Below are 14001 nucleotides of genomic sequence, written 5' to 3' on the forward strand. Positions count from 1 at the left end.
GTAGTTTCCCACCACCTAAGCCAGTCTGAGGAGACTGCTCATGGAAATAGAGGTCCACAGTTACAAATAAGAATAAGAGAAGCAGGTATTGAATGAAAGGAAATTTGAGGTCATCCAATCTTGAACCAGGAGGCATTGGATAAAATGTCAACAAGACTGAAAAAGGACAGCCTAACGTTGTTCATTAAATATTACTTTACCTCAGGAGTGCATGAGAGAAATGGCTTTATACGGATATTTGAATCATGAACTTTCAAATCATGGTCTCCAAATCCTCGAGTCACACCAATGGTTGCCATCACACGTGCCTATGGAACAAATCACATTTTGTAGCTCAGTATGCACTGACAAACACTATGTTTTAAAGAAACATTCTGAATTAATGTGACCGTTTCTTATTTACTTTGAAATACATTGGTAATTTACAGGGCTAAAGTGTTGAAAGATGGGGTTACTCAACCTTTTTCTTTCCATTCACATACCACTTTAAGTATTCCCTATGCCATAAGTGCTCTGTGATTAGTAAGGGATTGTAGGTGGAAAGAAAAAGTTTGAAAATCACTGTTTAAATCGTACCTAATTGACTCGTTTCATAATTTCCAAGGAAATGGGCCAATGACAATTTTTCCTCAGGCAAAATATTTCAGTAACAATTGGATCTCGAGCAGTGATTTTCAAGCTTCTCTTCCCACTCATATCCCACCTTAAGTAATCCCTTACTAATCACAGAGCACCGATGGCCTAGGGATTACTTAAAGTGGGATGTGAGTGGAAAGAAAAGAAGTTGAGAACCACTGGGTTAGAAACTGGTCACTTACAATGCTCTTCACAAATACTTAATTGCCTATAAGGTGCATTGATGCACCCAAGGTACACAGGATAGTGCATGCAACCAGAATGTATGTGTCATAATGCAGGTACCAGCCCTATATTAGTTTTTGATCTGAAGGGTGAAAAATAAGTCTAAATTGATTTTCACTTCATGCAGGAGGGTGAAATCAGAATAAATAAAGAAAATGAGGGGAAAAGTTACCCTTTGGCTGTAGATGTTCTATGTATGTGAAATAAACCCAGTCCATTCTACATAACCTAATGTAGAATCAGAAAGGGTTTAGCATGAGACATGTTCTCCACTTAAATGTACTGATAGAACAACCTAATACAGTTCAGTTCAATATTAATGCTTTGATGATTAAAATAATTGATAACTTAAAAAATCTATGAGAAGTTATCAAAATCAAATATGCATTTGTATCCTATATTCATGTATGAATATGGATGGAAAACATATCAAAGGTTCTGCCTGCTTCTTCAACCACAAATGTGGGTATTGGAGGCTCCGATTTTACTGCCTTTTGCATCATTTTAATGACTAAACTTCATGACCGATCCTGTGACATTCAGTACAGCAAGGTTAATTTGTAAAGTGCCTCCTTAAAAAGCTCATGTATATATTTATTTTAATATACACACACTTCTTCTCTTTGGCTTGGCTTCGCGGACGAAGATTTATGGAGGGGGTAAAAAGTCCACGTCAGCTGCAGGCTCGTTTGTGGCTGACAAGTCCGATGCGGGACAGGCAGACACGGTTGCAGCGGTTGCAGGGGAAAATTGGTTGGTTGGGGTTGGGTGTTGGGTTTTTCCTCCTTTGCCTTTTGTCAGTGAGGTGGGCTCTGTGGTCTTCTTCAAAGGAGGTTGCTGCCCGCCCAACTGTGAGGCGCCAAGATGCACGGTTTGAGGCGTTATCAGCCCACTGGCGGTGGTCAATGAGGCAGGCACCAAGAGATTTCTTTAGGCAGTCCTTGTACCTTTTCTTTGGTGCACCTCTGTCATGGTGGCCAGTGGAGAGCTCGCCATATAACACGATCTTGGGAAGGCGATGGTCCTCCATTCTGGAGACGTGACCCATCCAGCGCCGATGCTGTCGACCTCTGCCATCTCGAGTACTTCGACGTTAGGGATGAAAGCGCTCCAATGGATGTTGAGGATGGAGCGGAGAGAACGCTGGTGGAAGCGTTCTAGGAGCCGTAGGTGGTGCCGGTAGAGGACCCATGATTCGGAGCCGAACAGGAGTGTGGGTATGACAACGGCTCTGTATACGCTTATCTTTGTGAGGTTTTTCAGTTGGTTGTTTTTCCAGACTCTTTTGTGTAGTCTTCCAACACACACACACTTAGAGCACTTAGAGCAACTGTGCATACAAAAATGTGAACATAGTATATACATTCTCCAAACCAAGTTCTTTTCACATTCTTTGATCTTCAAGTTTATTGGATAATGCGATACTTATTAGACATATATGCAGTGACATAATGGATCAGTCTAAAACACAGGAGAATCATTTTTAAATGTAGACATGTAGCACAGTAAAAGACCCTTCTGGCCCATGAGCCCAAATCACCCAATTGACCACAACTTCAGTACATTTTGGAGGGTGGAAGGAAACCAGAGCATGGAGGAAACCCACACAGGGAGAACATAGAAACTCCTTACAGACAGCATTAGATTAGACCCGGGTCACTGGCGATGAAACAGCATTGCACTAACTGCTACACTGAATGATTTTTGTAAACCAACAAATAATTCACTGAGGAGTTTTTTGCAAACAAAAAGCTTGCCATTAAATGATGGGAAGTTTTTAATCAGTGAAATAAAATGGCTAGTTTCATATATGGCAAAGAAAAGATTTAACTCATAGCACTATTCACAATCTCTGTAAAACCCAAAGCACTTTATTGGCACTGACCTGCTTATGAAATAAAGACCTCCTTTAAGTAGGGAATCGGTAACTATCAGAAATAGCAATGACCAAATAACATATTGGTTACAGCACAAAGGAGAACTGGCTGGGTCTTCTTTTAACTTCACTCTGAGATCATTTACAGGCAGCTGAGTTGGCTGACTGGACCTCAATTGATACATCATTTAAAAAAAAGGTACATTTGCCACAGCACTGTAGGATTAAATTTTATTCCTAAAATTCTAGAGTAGCTCAGGAATAAATAATGTCTCACAAGTGACCTTCCAGTATTATGTGGCAGCCTGCACACATCTTGAACTAGACACACTGAACATTTCACATTTTGCAAATGTTCATTCAGTGAACCTCTGAATATTTATGAGTCCAATATCTATCCACCAGTAAAATTGACACACGGGGTGAATTTCAATCACCATGTCAACTATAAATTTATTATTCATTTTTTTTATCTTGTTGCAATACACTGATTGGACTTGGGGTGGGGGGTGGGGGGGTTCTGTGACAGAACTAGCTTTCCAGAGAATGCTTTACAAGAAATAGGGTATTTTTTGGAGCACAAACAATGTGTTTTAACCCGGAGCTTCATTAACACCATCCATAATTTCAACATTGTGTTAATTGAGCTGTGAAGGCACTTCTGTCCATGGAGAACAAGCAATATTTTACTCAGCTTGACTGTCAGTGAGCTTTTTCTTTCACTCAGAATAGGGAAATGAGACGCATTTGTCAGGAAATGGAGTCTTTGGGATACTAACAAAAGAAAAAGCAGCTAATATAGAAAATCCTGCCTGGTGAAGAGAAAAATGCCTACTGGACATCTGAACATCTCAAATGCACTTTGGAAATTGTATTTTTAAAGTGCAACCTTGTCAATCATTTCTGGAAAAGTGGCGCTCAATTTGTGCACAGGAAGCCTCCACAAAAGATCCACTAGCATCACAGAAGACCAAATGAATTATGTTTGATGTTCACCCCCTCAGAACATCACAAAGAGGGAGATGTAGAAATTCATCTGATTTGTGGTTTAAAAGAACTTGAGCTCTGCCTCCTGAAAGTAATTTCCTTTAAAATAAATCATGCTGGATTTCTGAAATGATTGCATTTTGAGCATATGACAGAGGATGAATTTTGCTCCAACAGTTTGCCCTTTTCATTTTATTGTATGTGGGAGCTTGCCACATGCACATCAGGCATCACATTTTGTACATTGCAACAGTGACTACAATTCTAAAAGAACATCATTACTTTTTAGTTTGAGACATTATTTTGAGTCATATTAAGATTATGAAAGGCACATTTAAATACAAATCTCTTTCTTTCCATACCTAAAAGCTGAAATAAGGGGTTTATATATTTATACCATAGCACAGACGGTGTTGGTGAGGCAGAAATTGCATGAACTTTACAGCTGTCAAAGCAAAAGATTAGATTGTTAAAAATGGATGGAACAATAAAAGCCTGAAGAAAGAATGAGATTGACCAGAGGGACTGGTAGCGAAAGAACAAATTTGCATTTATATAGTCAATTTATCAGAAATGCTCCACAGCATTTTGCGTAAAGTGAATTCATCACAAGGTACAATCATTGTCATTGCCCTGGAAAACAGAAAGGCAGGTTTGCATTTATATAGCATTTGATAATGCCCACTTCAGGATGCCTCAAAGCACTTCTAGTTAGTCAAGGTGATGGTGTGTGGATGGAAGTGGGCCTCGTAAGAGCATTGGCTCTTCACCGTCCCATCCTTTCAATGATCATTAGGTGGTAAAAGGAAATGTGCATGTTTAAAATTTCCCTTCAAAAGTAGCCAAAATACCATGGCCCTATTACTACAACTACTTTATCAAAGTAGAGGCTTTACTTAAGATACATGGCAGCTAATTTACACATTGAATATCCAGCTGTTATTACATTACTCTTTATGAAACTTTACTGTAAAGCTCAGTGAGAGATCAGTAATGGCCAAGCCACCAGGGATAACTGACTTCACATCCACCCGAGGGGACAAGTGAGACCTGGGCTTTATGCATTATCTGAAAAGTGGCAACTCTTAATATTACCTTCTGTAATACAGTGGAACACATACTTTTTTACTCAAATCTCTGCAAAATGGCAGTGCACATGATTGCAGCAGCCATTTCAGGTCCTACTGGGATCATTGTCTGAAGCGGGCACCCAAAATCATCGAGGATCCTTCCACCCTGTAAACAGCATCTTTCAGCTGCTCCCATTGGGAAAAAGATACAGGAGGATCAGAGCTAGCACCACCAGGCTGAGGAACAGCTTCTTCCATGGGTAGTGAGAATGCTGAATGACCAAAGGAACAGCTCACATTAACCATCTGAGACTCTCATATTCATGAAGCAACATCTATTTATTTATTTATACTGATGAATACTTGTCCTGCATCTGTATTGTTTGTCTGTATGTGTGTTATGTCTGGTTGTATGTCTGAGGGTTTTGCACTGAGGACCGGAGAATGCTGTTTTGTCAGGTTGTTCTTGTACAATCAGATGACAATAAACTTGACTTCACCTGACACTACTTTAACCCACAACCTACCAACTTGAGAGGTAAGTGTGCTACAAATGGAGTCACAAAAAGACAGCCATTTGGCACTGTGTGGTCTTCTAAGGACTATTATGATTAATCTTTTTGGAGTGTTGTCCTAGATGTAGGAAATTAACTATTATGGGACCAAGGACATTGTATGGAATAATGCCTCAAGTAACTTAGCAAGGATTCAACATTGCAAAACCACTTTGGACTCCATTCTCGATTCCAAGCACAGCCAAAAACAAAACATCAGTTTACAATACAAATACTCAGTGTGTGAAGATGACACCATATTTGGTCATGAGGTATTGTCTTCCCCCTTTCTTGTATTCTCCGATAAAGGAGGAACAGAATAAAGAAGAACAGGAGGAAACAAAATTGAAAATTAGAACTTTCTCAAAAGCAATAGATACAACAAAAAACAGGAGAAAATAAGGCCACAGAACAGGACAAAGGAAAGAGACACAGGAGATTGCAGATGTCGGAATTTAAAGTAAAAACAAAGTGCTGGAGGAACTCGGCATGTTAAGCAGCATCCATGAAGGGAAATGGAACGACAATCTTTCAGGTTGAAATCCTGTTTCATGACTGAAAAAGGAGAGGGGAAACAGGCAAAACTGAAGGGAGGACTCAGGAAAGATGATTGGTTGATGGAGCTACCTGGGATGGAGTTGGGAAACAATGATAGGTGGAAGTAGATAAGGGCAAAGAAAAAGGGCAGGGGCAGGAGGGGAAAGGGGAGATAAGACGATTAAATGTTTCCTGCTCCTTCCTCTGGTTCTTTGGAGCACTCGCAATATGTCTGCAACTTCTGCAAGACGCAATAGAAGAATGGCAAAGGTATTAACAGAATCAGCAAACTAAAAAAGTAAAGAGAAATGATTCAGGCAGAAAACAACCCAAATTAGTTGTTGAAAGCGTGCAGATTCAAATGTCCTTGATTACTCAGCCAAAGGAATGTGCATTAATGTATCGGGCTGGAAAAATGAGGCAGGATTAATTTACCGAATGTAGCCTTTGATTGACAGCACGCCCAGGTTCAAGGTGAACCCTGTTTAAATTACTAGTGTGTGTGACTTTTGGAAATAATTGCATTCTATAGGTTGACAGGTAATCTTGAAATAAATAATAGAAGGAACTATGTGCTTTCTTTCAGGTGGGAGGTTGGGATAAAATTGTAGGAAGAGTTCTTCTTTCAGTGCTGCAATCAACTGACCTCCAGAAATACAAACACTCTTATTCAAATGCAATAGAATTTCCTACCTTCTTTCCTTCCCCGTATACCAAGGGAAACTTTAGATCATCTTCTTCAATGGTTTTATATGCCCTGGTAGTGAAAAGAAAACAATTTCCATCAGCAAAAGTAGATTCACTATCCCTCCCACCTCAGGCCATGTCTGTATTAGTTGACAAGGTTCAGTGTGCAGCCTTCATGATAATATCCCTTGGGGATAAGAGGTAGTGGTGGGTGGTGGGTGGTGTATCCAAGGTTAGTGCCTATCCCATTACTTCACATCTCGACTTAATAGGCATGGGAAAAGTGTTAAAAGTTGTAATCTCTGAAGCATGACTAGAGCTTTAGTTTAAGCTCTTCAAAACTCATCTCTGAATAGTTATCTCCTGCATAACCGATGATGATATAACTCGGTAAATTCTTTCCCTGCTGAAGCTGCTCCCCTCCACAAAAAATAAAGACAAAGCTCATTACTTTGCAGCATTAATCAATTTGAAAATACTGTAAACATCTTGAGCAAAATTTTAATGTAAATTGCTTCAAAATTGAGGGAAATAAATTACACCAGAAATTTGGCAGCAAATGGAGCAATGAAATGCTCCTGTATTCCATCATCACGCGTGTACACACACACACAGTCATTTGTCATGCTGGACAAGCCTTACAACACCAGTGAGGCCCACTGATGTTTCACAGAGTCCATGCAAACATGTTGAGATATTCAGTAGAGTACAATCCACCATAACTGCAAACATTCGACATCTGGCTCTAGCTGCAGCACTTGTTTGCCAGTGATTTTCCCTTCTTCCACAGTGAATTATTATACATTGTTGTAATGGTGTGTCTTCTAACAATTTTTAATAAGACAGAAAAAAGGCAAAAAAAATGTTGTTTAGGAATCATGTGTACAAGGAGATAGGATTAATTAAGGTGTTCTGAAAATTAAACCTTGTCATCTTCAGGTGCATAATTCAGGATACATTTGTCAGTAACACACAAAATGCTGGAAGAACTCATCCAGTCAGACACATTTGTCAGTAAAGTCCCTTTGCCACGAGGGCTAAAGAAATAAAAGTATAAATGTGAGCAAGAGTAAATTAAATGGAGGTAGGAATTTAACCTGTTGACAAGTTAACAACACTAATGGTTGCAGAGTCAGAAAACCATAATGCAAATTAAAACATTTTGTAAAACTGGCAATGGTGGACATTTCCAATAGCCCATTATTGTGGAGGGATGTGTCCTTAAAATAGTGATGGAATCATAGTCCACCAGGAATTCAGGTGGCCTGCAATTTACTCATGGATTCAGAGAGTTATACAGCATGGAAACAGACCCATTGGCCCTACTTGTTCATAGATACTAAGATGCCTACCAAATCTTGTCCAATTTGCCTGCATTTCACCTATTCACCTCTGAACCTTTCCTATCCATTAACCTGTCCAAATGTCATTTAAAAGGTGCCATGTCCACCTCCTCCTTCAACAGTTCATTTCATATACTCACCATCTGTGTGGGGGGAAAAAAACACCCCTCAGATGTTTACAATTTTTCCCCTCTCACCTCAAACCTATACCCTCTAATTTTATACCCCTTACTCCATGATAAAGACTGATAATCTTTCCCTTATCCTAATGATTTTATAACCCTCTATTAGGTCTCCCCTGGCCTCCTCCTACAATTTTATCTCAATGTCCCACCTTCAGTTCCAGCTTATCCTGTCTCTCCTAAGAACTCAAGCCCTCCAGCAACATCCTTGTGAATATTTTCTGCACCCACTCCAGCTTAATCATAATCCTTCCTTTCGCATGGCAACTAGAATTGCACACAAAACTTTGTTTGGCCTCACCAACATCTTGTGTAACTGCAACACCATATTCCAGCTCCTTTGCTCAGTGCACCAACTGAGGAAGGCAAGCATGCAAAATGCTTTCTTCACTACCCTGTCCACCTTTGTCACCACTTTTTTTTAGGCATGCAGCACAGTAACAGTCCCGGCCCATGAGCCCATTCCACCTAATTACATCCAATTGACCTAAAACCTCTGGGGTACATTTTTTTTTTGAACAGAGGGAGGAAGTAGGAGCACCCAGAGGAAACCCATGCAGGCACGGGGAGAATATACAAACTCCTTACAGAGCATGCGGGATTTGAACCTGAATCGCTGGCACTGTAACAGCATTGCGCTAACTGCTACGCTAACCGTGTTGGCCTAGGAACTACACACCCAAGGTCTCTCCCCAGTGACCTGCCATTCACTCTGTATGTCCTGCCTTGGCTTAACTTCTCTAAATGCATAATTATATTCACTTGAGACTCAAGTAATTGGTCTTGGGTTTCCAGCATTTTCAACTGAGTATGAGGAATGATTAATTTTAAAAATGTATGCTCCCATGTGGAGCAAAACCTGCTGGGTGAGCATTTACCAGGAACTCAACCAGCAATTGGCTGTAATTTTTAGGAGACATTCTCTTAAAAAGTATGCATACACTCTAGATATGCAAGAAATAAACCTCTGAAAAACCTGAGCAGGTCAAGCTGAATCAATGGAGGCAAAAATGATGGGTAAAGATGCTGCATCAGCAGTGGGGATCAAGAAGAAAGATGGTGTATATGTAGAAATGGAGTGGATGGATGGGACAGGGATTGGTAGGTGACCAGTGGAACCACATAGGGTGGGAAGAAGTTGGTGGGAAGATGATGGACAGATGGAGCCAGGTAGGGAGGGAGACAAAATGGAAAAGGTGAACAAAGGGAAAGGGAACCGAGCAGATTGGTGGGAATGAGAAAGGAATATAGGGTGTGTGCTTACCTGGAATTAGAAAATTCAATGTTCATACCATTAAATTTAAATGCTTTAAAATTTAGACAAACAAGCCCATGCCACTCAAATACCCTAATTAACCTAAAATTGTTGAAAGTTGGGAGGAAACCAGAGTGCTCAGAGGAAACCCACACAGACAAGGGCAGAATGTACAAACTCCTTCCAGATAGTGCCAGATTCGAACCTGGGTCGCTTGTACTGTAATAGTGTTATTCTAACCACTGCACTTACCGTTACGCCCTAGTAGGTTGTAGGCTACCCAAGTAAGACTAAGAAGTGTTCTTCTAGTTTGCATTTGGGCTCACCTTGGCAGTGACGAAGACTGAGGACAGGCATATCGATTTCGCAATGGGAAGAAGAGACGAAATGACAAGCCAACAGAAGCTCACGATGGCCAATGCAGACAGAGCACTGGTGCTGTGAAAAACAATTGCCTAATCTCCACCTGGTCTCCACTTGGTAGAAGAGCACATATCAGTGCAGTAGAATGGAGTTTGATATGAAGACGGAAGACATTTCAGAAGTCCTAGGAAATGGCCTCCTCTTCAGAACAGATGGAGGCAGAGAAACCGAGAAAAGAGATGGCTTTATTACAGGGGAGAGGGTGAGAGGAAGTCTCATAAAGATAGCGTGGGACTCGGGTTGTAGTAGTTATCAGTGGCTCTGCAAAGCTCTATTAAGTTAACAGTAAAGGACAAGCTTTTCCATTTGATACAGATTAGAGTGTGGCAGCATTACTCAAGTGAGTGTGAGTAACGGTAGGTTAGTCTAATGACTAAATGGATTCAAGGAGCTTTGCTTAATGCAGTATTGCAGCATAAACACCCACTGTGATCATCCTTCAGATTGGATTATTTAAATTCAATGCTGCTGTGGAGACTGATGGACAAAATAATAATGCTGAATTTTGAGAAATGAACTTCGCTATTGTAATTCTTTTAAGTGTGTGGGTGTCATTCACAAGGCCTCCATTTGTGGCCCATCCCAAACTACCTTGAAGATACTGATGGAGAACCACCCTGTTGAAAAATGAGTGGTTTACTAGTAGGCAATTTCACTGGTTGGGTCAATTACTATTCTGTTTGCGTGGGGTCATACCAAGGATATCTGTATTCATAGTTCCCAAACAAATGGCAACTTCAAAAAAATTCCTGGCTGCAATAAATGGATTTGAATATAAATTTACTTGGATAATCAACCCAGCATCTACATGACCTATTACTACTCCCTGAGAGATATAGGTCGTATTCATCATCAAAACCTTAACATTCATAAAAGTATCAAAAACAAGAGGGCATATCTTTAAGGACAGAGAAGGAATTTTAAAGGGAATCTGAGGTAAGTTTTATCTTGCAGAGTTGTTGATAAATTTATTTTTTATAAATTTAGACATACAGCACAGTAACAGCTCTTTCGGCCCATGAGTCCATGCTGCCCAATTTACACCCAATTAACCTACGCTTTGAACAGTGGGCAGAAACTGGAGCCCTTGGGGAAAACCTATGCAGACACGGGGAGAGCCTACAAACTCCTTACAGACAGTGAGATTCAAACCCCAGTCCCAATAGCTGGTGCTATGTGCTAACTGCTTCACTAACCGTGCCGCCCATCTGGAATGCACTTTCAGATAAGGTCATGGAATCAGTCATGATTAATAAATTTAAGAGGCATTTGGAGAGAGACACTAGTAGGCTAGGCATAGAACTATTCAGTCCTAATTTCCACAGATGGGATTACTGCAGAAGGGCAAAAAGATTGGCATGAACATGGTGGATTAAAGGGCCTGTCTCTGCTACAACTCTATGGTCTACTATACTACAACACATTCACTGACTATGTGCATAATAATCGAATATCAGCAAAAGTCTGAGATGGAGTGGCACAAGAGAATACATTCAATGCTCTTGATGGTTACAATCTTACCAGCCAGTCATGTAAAAATCCCTGTATAGCATTTTCTTCCCAAGCTCTTTGCGCTGTACTCTTCTGGAAAACTCCAGGTGGGTGAATTCATTTCCCAATAAATGTGGCTGCAAAAAAGCCTGTGAACATAAAAGTTAACACTGAAGGAGGAAGACGACCAGGTTAAGTTAAAACTATCTCCACACTATTCATGAGGACTGGTGCAAATTAAGTTCCATGCTTGCACCTTATAATGCTTCAGCTCCACTGTGTCCAATCAACCTAATTATCAATAATCTCATATTTATGAAATCCTCAAACGTCAAAACCAGACTTATGAAGTCACTGGGATCTAAAAGGTGTGCCTCATTATTGTTTGATCCAAGGTGACAAAGAACAAACATACAGCAAGTCACTTAATGTAACAAGAGAAATATTAAAGACTAAAATTAGCTTGCATCCGATAGACGGCAATGCACACACTCAAATGTCCACACACTTACTGTGTTGGTGAGAGAGATGGGTTAAGGAATTAATAAAGTGTTTTTCATACTATTCCCCAATTGTTGCACATGCAGGTGTCGATGAATTGTGTAACTATTAATGAAAATAAATTTTAATTATTTGACTATAAATTAACTTTGTAAAATACACATCACCACGTGTTATTTTAAATCTCAATACTTTCATGTGCTAGGTTTTCCCAACATGAACAGATCTTGATAAATTCTATTAACGTCAATATCTCATGATTCAGAAAGCATCTGCCATCTTTCTTAGTCTGACTATCATTTTGAACCACAACACTTGACGACAGCAACAGCGACCCAGGTTTAGCAAAGTGATTAGTGCAACGCTATTACAGTGCCAGTGACCCAGATTCCAAACCAGTCAAAGAGTTTGAATGTTCTTCTTGTTCTGTGTGGGTTTCCTCTGGTAGTTCTGGTTTCCTCCCACCCTTCAGGTTTGTAGGTTAATTTGGTTATTTGGGCAGCATGGGGTGTGGACCAGAAGGGCTTGTTACCGTGCTATACGTCTAAATCAAAAATGTAAATAAAAAATTTAAATTTATTTTAAAAAAATTTGAGGCTTTATCCCTTCTGGCTCATTGTACAACACAGGGTGCTTATGCCTTTTGTGCTACCTTGCACCATTCATTATTAAGTTCAAAAATATAACGTATTTGGTCGAAAATGCTGTGATCATACTCTTTCCTCATTCTAACCTTAGACTAATTCATTGACTTGATGTTTCAATTAGCTGTTTTATTTTTATATTATGAATTTTAATCACTCCTGAAATATTATCACAACAATTTGTTTTAACACACTCAGGAGAGGAAACTTCAGAGCTTGGGGTCAAGGAAAGTGAGGCATTGATTGACAGCAATGATGAGGTTAGACATGGAACTAGAAATGAAGGAATGGAAGGACCCTAAAATTGGTTGTACAGACAAAGATGGAGGGCACAGTGCTACTTAAAACAAGAATTAAAACAGCCAAGGTTTTAAATTTAAAAGTTATTATCACAGTCCCATAAATCACCACATTATTAAAACTCATAAATAGTACCGAGGTCAACAAATTATTGTGTGAGCAATTCTGTCTCAACTCTGACAGGAAAACAGACCCAGAGCTGAGGGAGTGCTGCCACCTAGCTTCAGTCTTTTATTCTTAAAGCTCAGAATGAACGTTTAAAATCATTAATTCCCTTAAAATTTTATTGTATTGGTGTTTCATTTTAGTCAAGAAATTCGGCAAGTCTCTTCTGACGAAATTTCCACATCAAGTTTGCACATTCATATTTTTGACATTAAAAAAAAAGCTTTTAATGTTGAATTTACCACTTTTCTTTCCTCATTACTGGTTTATTATACAGTCAAACCCTTGGTATCCAGGCTTCAAGCAACCAGCAAAAATAAAATTGAAGAAAATAAGTAAAAATTAAAATAATAAAAATAAAGTAATTGTTAAAAATGAGCACGCCTTGCCATTAGTTCATCAATCGACTACTTGTGCGCCAGGTGGATTTGTCATGGTATCCGTATGTTAGACTTGCGTATCATGAGGCAGTGGATAAGTTTTAATTAGACATTGTAAGAATAAGCCTCAAGTAACTGGAAAATACACTTTTCTGATATCTACCAATTTCCTTAGGTGCCATATACCAGGGGTTTTACTGTATCAGTAATATTTGTCCTTGCAAACCCACAGACTACTGGTGCCTGTGGACCAAAGATTGAAAAATACTAATTTAGGGAAAAATCCTTTCCAGTCTTGAAGAATTTCCATTTTAATTTTGGTCCATTTTCATTTTGTTTTTTCTTCCTCGCCAGCATAATTGATTCCTCATCTAATACTTTTTGCGTAACTCCCAGAACCTATTAGTAATTAATTGCAATTACTTCATCTGACTAAAGGTTTGGCTACACCTAACCTCCTCTCTTAATCTCATGGCGGAGTTGAGAGCTTGTACATGTCCCAACCTGCAAAGTCCCACTTGATAGAATGTTCATGTTCAAGTTTATTATTATCATTCAATTGTATAAGAACAACTGGACAAAACAGCATTCTTCGGTCCTCGATGTAAAAACATTTACACATAGCACACTTATTTATAAGCGACTTACAGGTATTATATAAAAATAAATATATATTGTTAAATACATAGTAGAGGCATTATATGAAGCAGTTCTCAGTCATTCAGAAATTTCACTGCCCGTGGGG

The 14001-nt window shown here is 39.4% G+C and overlaps 1 protein-coding gene and 1 long non-coding RNA gene across 5 annotated transcripts in view; one reads left to right on the forward strand and one right to left on the reverse strand.

Annotated features, from left to right (window-relative positions):
• LOC138746195 (uncharacterized) overlaps nucleotides 1-14001 on the forward strand; it is a 194234-nt gene that overhangs the window by 41157 nt on the left and 139076 nt on the right. The window lies entirely within an intron of this gene.
• The window catches only part of ppm1h (protein phosphatase, Mg2+/Mn2+ dependent, 1H), a 113099-nt gene that overhangs the window by 10890 nt on the left and 88208 nt on the right, over nucleotides 1-14001 (reverse strand). For both annotated transcript variants that reach the window (XM_069904198.1, XM_069904197.1), the window contains 3 exons: nucleotides 11297-11415; nucleotides 6579-6642; nucleotides 201-308 (listed from right to left, as the gene is read on the reverse strand). In XM_069904198.1, the coding sequence (XP_069760299.1) occupies nucleotides 201-308; nucleotides 6579-6642; nucleotides 11297-11415 (291 nt within the window). The remainder of the gene's footprint in view (nucleotides 1-200; nucleotides 309-6578; nucleotides 6643-11296; nucleotides 11416-14001) is intronic.

Source organism: Narcine bancroftii, chromosome 11 (assembly GCF_036971445.1).
Source record: "Narcine bancroftii isolate sNarBan1 chromosome 11, sNarBan1.hap1, whole genome shotgun sequence".
Lineage (NCBI taxonomy): Eukaryota > Metazoa > Chordata > Chondrichthyes > Torpediniformes > Narcinidae > Narcine > Narcine bancroftii.